At 43.6% G+C, this 14,701-nt stretch overlaps 1 protein-coding gene across 1 annotated transcript in view; it reads right to left on the reverse strand.

The window, feature by feature from the left end:
• The window catches only part of HADH (hydroxyacyl-CoA dehydrogenase), a 48,905-nt gene that overhangs the window by 16,821 nt on the left and 17,383 nt on the right, over positions 1-14,701 (reverse strand). The window contains exons 2-3 of the mRNA XM_039238798.1: positions 5,153-5,281; positions 601-758 (exon numbers count right to left, since the gene is read on the reverse strand). Of these exons, the coding sequence (XP_039094729.1) occupies positions 601-758; positions 5,153-5,281 (287 nt within the window). The remainder of the gene's footprint in view (positions 1-600; positions 759-5,152; positions 5,282-14,701) is intronic.

A 14,701-nucleotide genomic window follows, 5' to 3' on the forward strand; every position in this document is an offset into this window, starting at 1 on the left:
GCTGACACTTGTTGGCACGGCCAGTTCTGAGGCCCTGTATGCTTCACCTACGCAGGGCTGACTCACCTCTCCCACCCTCTGCCAAGAAACCTGGGAAGAACTCAATGCTCATGTAATGCTCCCAAGTGTTTTGACTTAATCCAGATAAAGCTCAAGATAGGAGCGCCCAGGGAACTTTGTGTAGACAAAGAGGCACTCCCTTCAACTACACCATTCTGAAGGTTGTCCTCAAAACAAGTAGTTTTGTCACAAAACTACAGTGAGTTTCCTCAGCATACATCTGAGGACATGCCCAAGCCTCCTTGTTCTCTGGCCTGCGAGGGCCCATGGCCCAGACACTGCAAGAGGCAAAAGACTGTCCCTGAATGGATCCTCCACTTTCCCTGTGGGAAATTCCACCCTCATTTTGGATCAGCTGGAGGCAGCCCAAGCCTAGGGAAGCAGACTGGGAGGATGAATACAGTGTCAGGTCTTCTGGAAACAGCTATGGGATAGTCAATAGAGAAGGGGGCTTGGTGTCAAAAGGTACCCTCCTGGGAGAAAAGCCATGCCGGGCAAGGGAGCCCTCGAACCCAACAAGAATGCCCAAGGGTCACGTACTCTGAGGCAAACTTGTCCAGCCTCTTGAAGAGCTCGTTCTTCAACTTCAGGTTTTCCACGATAGCCTCCACAACCAGGTCTGTGCTGTGGACCACAGATGCTGCGTCCGTGCTCGTTGATATGCTGCTCAGGGTTTTCTCCACAAATTCGTCACCTGCCTAACACAGTGGGAGAAAGGAGAAGAGAGCATTCACTGGACTCATCCGAAAATGCTGTGATTTGCTGCTGAGGCGGAAGGAGAGAGGAGGGCAAGGACAAGTGAACACGGCCCAGAGGCAACTGGAATGCTCCCTGAAATTCTGAGAAATAAAACTCCCTACTTTTCTGCTTAGGGACGATGGCGTCTCAGTATACTTCTAGACACCAAGCAAGGGGCAGCCTGGGAACATCCCAACTGCCGTGTACAGGTCCTAATCCTTCACACTCTTTGGCAGCTCTGCTCCAGTTAGCATTGGCCTGCTATCTATCTGTTCAGAGAGTGAGCAGACTGCCATGCACAACAGGCTTCTAGAGAGCCTGGAAAAGAGTAAAAGCTTAGCTCAGCAACACTCTTCAGTCTGAGAGGTGGTGCTGACTATTCATCTTTTTTTTTGAGAGAGAGGGCACAAGTGAGAGAGGAGCAGAGAGTGTGTGAGAGAGAGAGAGAGAGAGAGAGAGAGAGAGAGAGAGAGAGAGAGAGAGAGAGGGAAAGAGAATATCCCCATCCCAGGAGGGGCAGGCAGAAAGAAGGACAGGCAGACAGAGACAGAGAGGAGCAGGGCTCATGGTCACCTGATGTAGGGTCACACTCATGACCCGTGAGATCATGACCTGAGCCAAAGTCAGATGCTTAACCGACTAAGCCACCCAGGTACCCCTGACTATTCATTTCTAAGAGAAGATAGACAAGAGCTGAGTGAGGGCGAGAGATGGTAAGAAAGCCAAACAGAGCAATCCTTCCTCAATAACTGCCCATTACCAACCAGCAACTGGTGTTGCAAAAACATGCCAGTCATGGCCTCTGCTTGCAGAGAGCTTGCAGTCCCATTTTTGTCTCATCTGTGACTCCAGATTTCCACAGACATACCTCAGGACAGACGACAGCACCTCTAACAAGTGCCATTTTATTTCAGGATGTAACTCGTCCATGGGGCATCAAAATCAGCAGCAGCAAAGGCATCCAAAACCATCATGGAACAAAACAACTCTCAGAGCTTTTCCACAGAAATATAATGTGAGATGATGGCAGGTGATTTTAAATTTTCTATTGGCTGCATTTTAAAAATTAAACATGTAAAATTAATTTTATCTAACCCAATCCATCTAAGATACTATCATTTCAACATTAATCAATATAAAGAGCAGTAAGAAGTTGCTGGGGATACCTGGGTGGTTCAGTTGGTTAAGCATCTGACTACTGGTTTCGACTCAGGTCATGATCTCACAGTTCATGAGTTTCAGCCCCGTTTCGGGCCCCACATCGGGCTCCACGCTGCTGGTACAGAGCCTGCTTGGGATTCTCTCTCTCCCTGCCCCTCCCCTGCTCTCTCTCAAAATAAATAAACTTTAAAAATAAAAGGCAATGAGATGTTTTACATTATTCCTTCCTATTAAGTCTTTGAAATCTGGTGTCTGTCTTCCACATGCAGCATAAATCGATTTGGACTAGCCCTGTATCGAGCTCTCCACAGCCGCTTATAACAAGTGGCTGCTGTGCTGTTCTGTGCAGAACAAGAGGCATACGGTGCGTCAATGAGGCTGAAGCTGACTCATCCCTCCTCCAAGCACGTCTCAGGCAGAAATGAGAAACACCAAGAGACGAGACTCCCGAAGAATCACTCATCCAGAGCACACGCATCTTTTTTTTTATTCTCCAAGTGGGGCCCAGAGCCTTTGCTCAAAGGGGACAAGCAGCAGATGTGTACAGAATAAACAAATGAAAAATGCAAATTACTTGGGTTCAGACTCACTCTGTCCTTGACTCCAATCTCCAGGGCTCTCAGCACCCCCACCTGGACCTTCATCACAATCTGCCCTACCTCAGGTCCCCCTATTATTAAGGATATGGGGGACAGGGACAGGGGCACCTGAGTGCCTCAGTCAGTTAAGCATCCAACTCTTGGTTTCAGCTCAGGTCATGATCTCATGGTCAGTGAGTTCAAGCCCCGCATCGGGCTCCATGCGGACAGTGCAGAGTCTGCTTTGGATTGATTCTCTCCTTCTCTCTGCCCCTCCCCTGCTCACTTTCTCTGTATTTCTCTCAAAATAAATATACAAACTTAAAAAAAAAAGAATATGGGGGACAGGTAAGGTGACAGCTGTTAATATGCCTGTGTTATCTATTGCTTGGATTTCTTCGGGGAGAGGGCAGAAGTTATCTCCACTCCTACCCCTCTGATTTTAAAAGGCAGCTACATATTTAAAAAAATGCAAACCAGGGCACCTGAGTGGCTCAGTCAGTTAAGCGTCTGACTTTTGATCTCAGCTCTGGTCATGGTCTTGTGGTTTGTAAATTCGAGCCCTGCCTCAGGCTCTGTTTTGACAGTGTGGAGCCTGCTTGGGATTCTCTCGCTCTCTCTCTCTCTCCCCCTCTGCTCCTCCCCTGCTCATGCTGTCATGCTCTCTCTCTCTCAAAATAAATACATAAACTTGAAAAAGAAAAAGAAAATGCACATCAAAACCACAATGAGATACCACTTTACACCACCCATAATTGATATTATGAAAAAAATAAAAAGCAAGTGTTGGCCAGGATGTGGAGAAAACTGGAACCTTCGTACGCTGCTTGTGGGAATGAAAAATGGTTTCACCACTGTGGAAGACAGTTTGGTGGTTCCTTAAAGAGCCAAACACAGTACTGTCATATGACCCAGAAATTCTACTTCTAGTACATATGTGAACGAATTAAAGAAGGACCTGAGCAGATAGTATATCAATGTTCCCTGTACCAAAATTCGTCAAAATGGTCAAAAGGTGAGAACTAAAAGGTCACTGACAGAGGAATGAATAAACAAAATGTGGTTTATAGACATACAGTAGAATATCCTTCGAGCATGAAAACAATGGAGTTCTGCACATGATACAACCTAAAGGAATCTTGAAGATAGTATACCAAATAAATCAGTCAAAAAAGGACAAAGAGCATATGATTCCACTTACCTTAGGTCCCTAAAGCAGGCAGAGTCAGAGAAACAGAAAGCAATTAGAGGTTACCAGGAATTGGGAGAAGGAAGGAATGAGTAGTTATTACTTAATGAGTATAGAGTTTCTCTTTGTAAAGATTAAAGTTTTGTAAAGAGTTGTGATGGCTACACAGCAGTGTGAATGTAATTAACACCACTGTACCTTTAAAAAAAGCTAAGATGGGGGCACCTGGGTGGCTCAGTTGGTTAAGCGCCTGACTTCAGCTCAGGTCATGATCTCACGGTTCGTGGGTTCGAGCCCCACATCGGGCTCTGTGCTGACAGCTCAGAGCCTGGAGCCTGTTTCCGATTCTGTATCTCCCTCTCTCTCTGACCCTCCCCTGCTCACACTGTCTCTGTTTCTCTCTCTCTCTCTCTCTCAGAAATAAATAAAAAACATTTTAAAAAAATAGCTAAGATGGCAAATTTTATTTGACATATTTTATAATAAAAAATTACAAAAGGCAGGATACTTGAGTGGCTCAGTCAGTTGGACATCCAACTCGTGATTTCAGCTCAGGTCATAGTCTCACAGTTCATGAGTTTGAGTCCCATATTGGGCTCTGCGCTGGCAGAGCAGACACTGCTTGGGATTTGCTCTCGCCTTCTCTCTCTGACTCTCCTCTGCTCATGTTCAGTCTCTCTCACTCAAAATAAATAAACTTTAAAAATTTTTTTCAAAAGGCAACTAGACACACCACTGTGGTCACTTGAGGCAACAAAGAGAACAAACACCCTACCTGCACTCTTCTCTGCCTGTCATCCAAGACCAAAGGAAATCAATCTTAAGCAACTTTAACAAGGTGACAAACATAAAAATTTACTTGGTGACCTCAGCAGTATTTCTCATTAAATGTGAAGGCCCAAAGAGAACGAGTCAGTGAACCAGTGTCCAGCCTTCTGGGGTTCCTCAGGTTCTTATACCCCTTCTGCTACTGGGAAGTGAGAATGAGTCACTCTGTACTTTCCTCTCTGATAATGACATTATAAATGGGCATGAGATATTATCTAAGTATTCAAAATTTTCTATCTAAATGCAATGTTTATTGCATCACTCCATTTTTAACTTACAAGTACAAAAATTATCTTCCTGTTTCACTCTCCTCCATCAGTATAACAAAATAGGTGTTAATCCTAAATTCTCAATGACAGAAGGAGTTCACTACCTGCAGAAACCTTCTCCCCTACCTCAAAATCTACCCAACAATACAGTTATTTATTTCTCCTGTTTTGTAATCAATCCTCATAGAATGTTCAGTGATTATGTTATTTATACTGGTCTCAAGTTATGGGAAAATGAGCTTTACAGAGCAAACTGAAAAAGAAGCAAAGGCCATCAAATGTGATATGGTCAGAGGAATGATCTTGAAATCATATAAAACAAAAATTACCTTGGGGTTTTCTGCAAACTTCTTCTTGGTCACTTTCCTAAGGTTTTCCTGAATCCCCTTTCTAGATTTCGCTAGTATGTCCTCTGTCTGGTCCACCAACACTACTGTGTGGCCAGTTGCTGCAGCAACCTAGAGCAAAAAAAGAAAGAAAAGTTAAAAGAAAAAAAAATAGTAGCGGTTCATATTCCACAGGAACTTTGCCATCATTCCATTCAAAATGCTGAGTAAACATAATAAGGCAATATTAACCTAACATATACCTCTTGCCAGGCACTGCTCTAAAACCTTTCCGTGGACGACAAATTCTCAAAACCACCTTATAAAGATAAGAAGTATGTGTGCTGTCACACAAGAGGTAGGCAGCAGAGATGCGATCTGAATCAAGGCTCTGAAGGCCACACAATAATCCCTTCCCTGTACAGCACTGTCCAACAAGGGAGCCACTAGCCACATGTGGCTATTTAATTGAAATGGACTAAAATTCGAAATTCAGTTCCTCAGCTGCACTAGCCATATTCCAAGTGCTCAAAAGCCCACTCACAGAGCACTTACTCCCCATCCACCATCTTTTTCCCTTAAAATTGGAGCATATCCTATGTGGCTTGATCACTTAGCTCATCTCTTCTGCATCCTTAGATCAGTAAAAGGAAGACTTTAATAACTGTGGCAAAAAGATTCCAAGGGCTATTTAGTGACATGGCTCCCATGAAAGTAGGTCTCTGGTGATCAGCCAACTTAGGAAGGCAGTTCCCCTCCCTTCCCCATCCCACCTTGGCTAAGTCCTGAGGGGGTACATTTAGTGACGCTGCTCAAAATTTACCTGAAGCCAGCTTCGTTTAGCTACACTCTGACAAGTCAATCACGATTTCACCATAATTTGCCAACAGCTTTGGCAAGGACTGTGGAATAGGTAGTGTAGCTAAAAATAGGTCATTGGGTCACATTACAGGTAGGCATTGTACTCAGTTCAAGCTGTAAGTAAGAGGACACACGTGGCCTATAACACAAATACAAATGATGCAGGACACTAGCACAACTGGTATGCCTCTCAGGGTCTAAGAAGACCCTGCAGGGCCACTGCTTCAGAACTCCTGTGAACCAACAGTGAGTTGGGGAGGGGCCAGTTAGCTGAAATGAACCTGCCCAGAGATGACAGGAAGAAATGGTTCTAAACTACTCTCATGATGGGAGAGTTTTTAAACTAGGCAACTAAAATTCAAAGCTGAAAACCAGAAAGGAAAAGTAACAGAAAAGCAAAACTCAAAGGCAAAGAGGTTCAAAGCCCTGAGCCAAGATTTCCGAAGAACACTTATAAAAATTATAAGACAGGTTTTAAATGGAAGTTAATTACAATAGCACTTAGAGCCTCTTCCTGAGAAAGCTTCATAAAGAGGCTGCAAGTCTGAGCCTATGGGGCCTGTAGGCAGGCGGCCTCAGTACTGCCAATGCCCCAGAACCCTCCTGGGGACCAAGAAAAGAAAATGCTGCCAGGACAGGAAGGTCTAACAACCACAGCGGGGTAATGGTGGTAACGAGAATTACCTTCTGATAAAAGGACAGAGGCAAGCAGTGAACTTGCCCTGTTGGCAGAAGCACAGGCTGAAGGCGGGCAGCACGGCCAAAGTAAAACAACGTCCAGAAAGCAAAACCCCCATCAATCCAGAGAAGGGTTTCTCCCTAAGTAACAGCAGACCCAGGCTCATCTTGCCAACACCGCAAATCACATGACACAAATCTGAACCTCTAATAAATTCAGAGTAAAAAAAGCAAGGGCAAATTTAGAAACAGTGCAGAAAAGGCAACACTGTAGGCCTGAGACTGTTATCTTTAGAAATGCCCTTGGCTGGGCTGGCACCTGGAAACTCTGATTTGGAGAGGGTTCCCATCCTTCCCGGAGAAGAATGGGTCTCTGTGCCTAAACTGCTTATGCATTGTGGTTTTTGCTGAGCACCTGCTGTCCTTCTGGAAGTTGGGAATTTTGGCATGTGCCAGGCAGAGGGTGCCCATGTGACCAGCCCCAGTGAAAACCAAGGGCCCTGGGTCTACAAGGAGCGTCGATGGTCGACATTCCATATGTGCCACCACAACTTATTCCTGGAGGAACTGTGTGTGTCCTGTGTGACTCCACTGGGAGAGGACTCCGGAGGCTTGCCCCTGCTTTCCTCCGGACTTTGCCCCAGGCACCTTTTCCCTCTGTGGTTTCTGTTTTGTATCCTTTTGCTGTAATAAATGGTAGCTATGGGTATAATTACATGCTGGGTCCCCAAACCCGGAGGAGTGGGGGGGATTTGGTGGAGAATCCTGATACAGAAACTAAGAAAATAAATCTCAAATTCCAGATGCAGTTGGTGATAAAATTAAACTGCCTGGAGACAGATAAGCCCTGCGGAGCAACAGCTGAAGGGAAGTGTGAGGACCACGGATGGGGGCACCTGGCCTGCAAGGTAGGGTCAAGCAGAGGTGCTGGCTTAGGGACCTTCCATTTTTGTTTTGGTTCCTCTGAGAGTACTTCTGGAATGACGCAAGTGATTTTCACTTTGTCCCTCTTAACCTTTAACCTAGATTATCCTTTGACAAGGCCAGAAAGGATTCCTCCGATTTCTACATGACTAGGTCCCAATCCACTTTCCCCCTCTGTGTCTCTAGCAGGTATCACTCAGGCTTTTTTGCTCCTCACGGAAAGAAAATTTAAGTACATTTGGCACAAGATAGTACCAAAGCTGAAGGAAAGAGAGATAAAGAAAGAAAATGAATGCAGTGTCCTTCTGCTTAGGGACTTTATAATCACACTGATAATACATGGGGGGAAAACCCAAATATATAAGGCTCCATACGTGGGAAGTCAAATAAAATAAAAACTGCCATGGTGAAGAATCCTATCAGGCTTCTGAACTCAGAAGGCTGGAGTAGAGGAAGACATCTAGAATGGGCCAACTTCCAAGGAATAAAGGATTAACCATAAAGAGGGGGGCAGGGAAGGGACCAGTAAGGGGTGATTTCACACCTTTTCTCTAGAATCCCACTTTCAAAGTTATTATAGTCATGTTTGATTTTGACAGTCATGGGGCATTTTTTTGTTACACAAGAGATAAGCCACAATGTTTTCCTTATACAGTTGACCCCTGAACTTGAGGTTAGGGGCGCTGACACCTGAACAACTTGGGGTTAGGGGTGCTGACCCTTTGCATCACTGCAAATCCACGTGCAACTTTTGACCACCCAAAACTTAACTAGTAAGCCTACTGTCGACCAGAGGCCTTACCAATATCAATTAAAGTATATTTTTGCATGTTTTATGTATTATATACCATACTCTTACAATAAAGCTAAAGAAAATGTTGAGAAAATCATAAAGAAGAGAAAACACATTTAGAATACTGTAAAAATCCATATTTAAGTGGATCTACACAGTTTAGACCCAAGTTGTTCAAGGATCAATTATAATTACTTTGTTTAAACTGCAAGCAGAACCAAGCCTAGAAAGGAAAGTGCCCTTAAATATTCAAGTAAACTAGAGACATGTGCATTATAAAAACACTAAAATTCAACCAGGAAAAACCATGGGCCAGAAAAGCATTTTCAGCCTATATCTTAGAGGATAGGATACGCCTATCCTCTTAACCAAACTCCCCCTGCCATTCCTTCTTCTGTCCTCCAACACTCCAACCCCCGCAAGAAGACACTGAGCAGGTGGGTCCCTGCCTTGCTTCACTCTGAATGAGCACACGAGAGATAATGTGTGTGTGTAGACACTGGTCAAAACAGCCATTAAATCAAGACTCTCCAGGCAATGTTCCGAAAAAGCAATGTGCACATGTCAAATGACCATGTCAAAGCGAGCGTGTAAAAAACATTTGTCTATTTTCTCTCTCAACCAGAAGACGCAGGAGGCACAAGGAGGGGCCAAGCCTAACAAGAGAGAAAGATGACAGACCTTCTTTCCCAGCGTGTTACTGATCACATTTTTGCTCTGCAAAACTTCCCTTAGCTTCACAGTGCCTCACTGGTCTGAAAAAGGCTCAATTTTTTCTTGTTTACTCAAATGTCTAGAACATTTTCTAGGATTTTGGACTCTCCAAAGTGCCTATATTGGTACTTCTGGTCTAATGAGAAGGCAACAATTGTATATTCTAAATAATTCTCCCTGACAGTTTTGTTTTTGTAAACATTTTCTACTTCAGCTTTTCTTTCCTTGATTAACTCATAAAACTTAAGGAAAGTAAGAAGGAAGTCTTATGGTGTAAATTTAAATTCCTATTTAAAAATTTTTTAATGTTTATTTATTTTTGAGAGAGACAGAGAGCACACATGTGTGAGTGAGCACAAGTGGGAGAAGGTCAGAGAGAGAGGGAGACACAGAATCCGAAACAGGCTCCAGGCTCCTCAGCACAGAGCCCTACGCAGGGCTTGAACCCATAAACCATGAGATCATGACTTGAGTTGAAGTCGGACACCCAACCGACTGAGCCACCCAGGTGTCCCAGGACATTCCTATTTAAACCCTGAGTGGATATGTATGATTTGGTTTGAATGGAGAAAATACAGGTGGAAAAGAGAAAATTAAATTCTCCATGAAATATTTTCCATTTTATGAAGCAGCTTTTTGGTGCAGGACACAATTTATTACATAGAAACAGGTGAACATTACAGCATCACTTCAGATGATTTCAAGTTACAGCAATATTTTCATTCTAACTACTGGCAGACAGCACCCAATCTGATGTTCAAGTTCCCTGCAATCACTTCCTGCAGACATATTCTAGGGATATCACGTCAGCAAGATCTTGAAGACAACTTCATGTCCTATTTGTCTTTGCAAACCTAAGCTCATGGCCCATAGTCAGCATTCAATGTTTACTTGATAAATAAATAAATAAACAAAAACAACTACCCCACTGCCTGGTGCATATTAGATGCTTTCCATAGAATGAGTCCAATGTTCTTTGACTATATTAACCTACTTCAAATGGGATTGGTATTCCTTTCCTACTGTCGTGTGTCTAAACCGTGCAGCACTGAGATGGACTCAGGATAAAGAAGTCTGTCCCTTGCCCCCCTGCGTTCCATGCCAGACCTGAGAACTGCATGACTCTCCTCCCAGACTGGCTCTATGAGCTGCGACTGCTGTAAGCATGGCTGGACAGCCACAGGCCTCTTAATGAAGGTCTGCTTGCTTCTTTCTAAATTATTAATGCACTTGTCTTCCTTCTCCTGTGAGACCCCCAAGAGCTAGGAGAGCTTACAGAAGTTAACAGTCTCTACCCGCAATTACCAGAAAGAACACAAACCCTTAAAAAAAAAAGGGGGGGGGGAAGCCAAATGCAGCAAAATTAAGAGATGCAATGTACTGAGCACTTACTATATGCCAGATACATACTTTGCATCTTCCAAGACTATTTCTGATCAATCCAACAACCTTGCTGAAGTAGACATCAACCTTGTTTTGCAAATGAAGAAAAGGAATTAGAGAGGTTGAGTCACTCGCCCAATATCACTCAGCTGTTATGCTGTTAAGTCAGAGGTCAAATTCCAAGGCTGCCTGGCTCCAAAACTTTTCTTGTCCTCTAGTTAGAGGAGTACAAGGAATGCTGCCTTATTTGCTGAGACAACCAGCTTTCAAGATACAAAAATAATAAAACACATTTTACAAAAACTTCATTGACTTTTTTGTATTCTCTTTTCCCCCATGCCTTCCTTAGTAACTATCATGGACTTGGCGACATCTATATAAATTCCCCTTAAATAACATGTCAGTTTTTCTCCAAACTGGAGTCCTAATACACTTTTAACAGTTTGATGAAATCAGAAGAACCATTCCACTTTGTAGATGAGGTAAACAGGGGCTTAAAGAGGTTCAATAACTTGTGTATTTCCCGTGGTTTAGGGAGAGAAAGTGGTATAACAACACAGAGAAGCAGCTTTCAGTTCAATCAAATCACAGTCATATTCACAGCAAAAAATGACTTGATAAACAAGAACATCTCTTCAGATAAATGAGAGCTTCCATGTGAGCATTAAAGCCTCAAAAGACACCTGAAACAGCCTATGTTTCTAGAACAGGAGTTCTCAAAGTGTGGGTCCTGGACCAGCAACATCAACCTCAGCTGGGAACTTGTTAGAAATTCAAACTCTCAGGGCGCCTGGATGGCTCAGTTGGTTCAACATTTGGCTCTTAGTGTCAGCCTAGGTCATGATCTCATGGTTCATGAGTTCAAGCCCCAATTCGGGCTCCACCGCTGACACTGTGGAGCCTGCTTGGGATCCTCTCTCCCCACCTCCTCTGCTTGCTCTCCGTCTCTCTCAAAATAAATAAAGTTAAAAGAAAAAGGAAAGAAATACAAATTCTCAGACTCCACTCCCAATCCAATAAATCAGAAACTATGAATTAGGGTCAGAATTTTAACAAAGTCTTCCTGGTGATTCTGATGCTCTATGGTCTGTGCGCAAATCTGGTTGCCGGTTAGAATCAGGTGGGGGACATTTAAATCAACCAATGTCCAACCCTCACCTGCAGATACACTGATTTACTTAGTCTGAAGGCACTGGCATTTTAAAAATACCCCCAGATGCTTCTAATGCACAGCCCACCAAAGCATCACTCTAAAATAAAGAACGTGTCAGCCCTGATCCCTATCCCCACCCCACCCCCAGCTCTCCTGCATTGCCAACTATCTGCTCAAACCACTGAGAGGCCAGCAAATCTGTCCCTAAATCAGTAGGGTTTCCAGGTCTTCCTACTGCCCTACCTTTGAGAAAGTTCTAGATACTATCCAGAAGCCTCCTCTCCTCTAACTTGTTTCCAAATTCCTCAAGGAAAAATCAGGTCCCACCAGGCTCCTACTTCTGCCCAGGACTCTTGAACTTCAGGGTCTTGCTACATCTCCCCTAAAACAGAACTTGCTTCTTAATTCCTTTCTTGAAGGTCAGACCCTGAACACTTGTTTCCTTATTATGTTCCAGTACCTTCCCTTGAAATGGCTCTCTTTTAGCCTTGATCTCTGACCACATTTGCATCTATACTGATCTTTGATGACTGCTGGTTCCTGGCTAACTCCCAACAGCCTTAAGCTAGCCGCTCCCTATCTTCTCCACAGGCCACAATGCGAGGGTAAAATCCTGAGCTCTCTGGAGAAGAAATCCCTTTAAACATTCCACAACAAACCGAAACCAGAGGCCACAGAGGTTTGCCGTCCCTAGTAACAACTACAGTTTAGAGTGCTTCCTATATGCCAGACATCAGGCCTATCCTATCTCGTTTAATTTTATTTAACCAATTCTCAAGCATCAAATGCCAATTTTAATGAGGTGTCACTTTATGGTTCTGTAGTCTATTCTCTTGAAGACAATTATGAGATTAGAACCTACAGTAAGGGCCGCCTGGGTGGCTCAGTTGGTCGAGCGTCCGACTTTGCCTCAAGTCATGATCTCATGATTCGTGGGTTCGAGCCCTGCGTCGGGCTCTATGTTGACAGCTGGCTCAGCCTGGAGCCTGTTTCAGATTCTGTATCTCCCTCTCTCTCTCTGACCCTCCCCTGCTCATGCTGTCTCTCTCTCTCAGAAATAAATAAAACATTAAGAAATTATTTTAAAAAACCTACAGTAAAAGAGCATATGATTATTTTTGACATCTGGAACAGGAAAATACATTATGCAGTTACCACTACTCCTACAGCTAATTACTGATCCCAAGACAGGATCCATGTAACACAAGTTATCTACAACATGAGTATTGTGCTAACCACTGAGAGAGGCTCAGTTCTTCAGCATTCAGAGCACTTACATCTTTACCAAGTGCCTCTAATTGTTCCATTCTCCCACTTCTTTCTTCCATTTACGGCAAAAGGTTCTTGGAGGAGGCACTGTGTCTTCCCTTGGCACAAGTAACATTGTGTTACTTGTGTACAAACAAGTGTACACACTGGCATTGATGTCTCAGATCTTATTAGTGGTACAATAAACATTCATGTCATCCAGAAGATGTTTAAAATTTCAAGATCATCAATGAGATGAAAACACCTAATTTTTAAATTTCTTATAGAACTTTCAGAACCTCAAAATAAGCTTTCATAAAGACCCTAGTTTGAAAAGCAACGACCTCATCAAACCTTTCTGAAAACCGTAAGATCAATGTTAAGAAAGAAATGTATCCAAAAAAATTATTGAAGGAGGAGGAGGACGAGGAGGAAGAGAAACTTCCATAGCAAAAGTCTCCCAACAGAGTTTTCCCCTTTCAAGCTTATCTCTCCCAACCTTAACAGATGTTTATTTCATTTTCTTAAAGTGCAAAAGTCTCCATGGGTTCATGGTGGTTAGGGGAGGAAGAAACATGTCTAAACAGGTCTAAAAGTATAAAACTCGTAACTTCTAAGGCCGTCCCACACAGTTTCTTCAGCTGCTTCTTGTCGGCCTTAAAATCTCTTTCCCGGGGTTGGGGCGCCTGGGTGGCTTAGTCGGTTAAGCGTCCGACTTTCGCTTAGGTCATGATCTCGTGGTTCGTGGGTTCGAGCCCCGTGTCAGGCTCTGTGCTGACTGCCAGCTCAGAGCCTGGAGCCTATTTCAGAGTCTGTGTCTCCCTCTCTCTCTCCCTCCCCTGCTCATGCTCTCTCTCTCTCCTAGAAATAAATAAAAATATTTAAAAAAAAAAAAATCTCTTTCCCGGGGCGCCTGGGTGGCTTAGTCGGTTAAGCACCCAACTTTCGCTTAGGTCATGATCTCATGGTTTGTGGGTTCGAGCCCCGTGTCAGGCTCTGTGCTGACTGCCAGCTCAGAGCCTGGAGCCTATTTCAGAGTCTGTGTCTCCCTCTCTCTCTGGCCCTCCCCTGCTCACGCTGTCTTTCTCTCTCTCTCTCCTAGAAATAAATAAAAATATTTTTAAAAAATCTCTTTCCCATCTAACTTCTATCAGTCTTACTTGTAAGAATCATTCCTTTTTTTTTTTTTTTAATGTTTATTTTTGAGAGAGACAGTGAGTGTACGTGAGGGGGGGAGAGGCAGAGAGAGAGACAGACACAGAATCAGAAGCAGGCTCCAGGCTCTGAGCTAGCTGTCAGCACAGAGCCCGACGTGGGGCTCGAACCCACGAACCGTGAGATCATGACCTGAGCTGAAGTCGGACACTTAACCGACTGAGCCACCCAGGCGCCCCGTAAGAATCGTTCCTAATTGCTGCTGAGGCCCACTTCTCTCCTATGACAGATACGGTGCTTTAAGGTTCTGGCTTTCCAATTACTCCTCCCCAATGAAATCCTGAGTCCTTCAAGTAGTTAGGTTTTCATTCATGGCTTTCATTTATACTCTGCTTTGAAGACTAAGAGCAGAGCAAGATTGCTGTGTTGTTCTGGGAAGCCAAATAATTGTACAGCAAAACCTTAGTTTGTGAGCATAATTCATTCTGGAAACATGCTTGTAATCCATAGCACTTGGGTATCAAAACGTATTTCCCCTAACAAATAATCAAAACTCAGAAGATTCATTCTACAACCCAAAAATATTCATATACAAATGATTACAATGCTGTAATAGAATACAAAATAATAAAGAAAATACAAA

The sequence above is a fragment of the Hyaena hyaena genome, unplaced genomic scaffold (genome assembly GCF_003009895.1).
Source record: "Hyaena hyaena isolate Hyena2069 unplaced genomic scaffold, ASM300989v1 scaffold_146, whole genome shotgun sequence".
NCBI classification, from domain to species: Eukaryota; Metazoa; Chordata; class Mammalia; order Carnivora; family Hyaenidae; genus Hyaena; species Hyaena hyaena.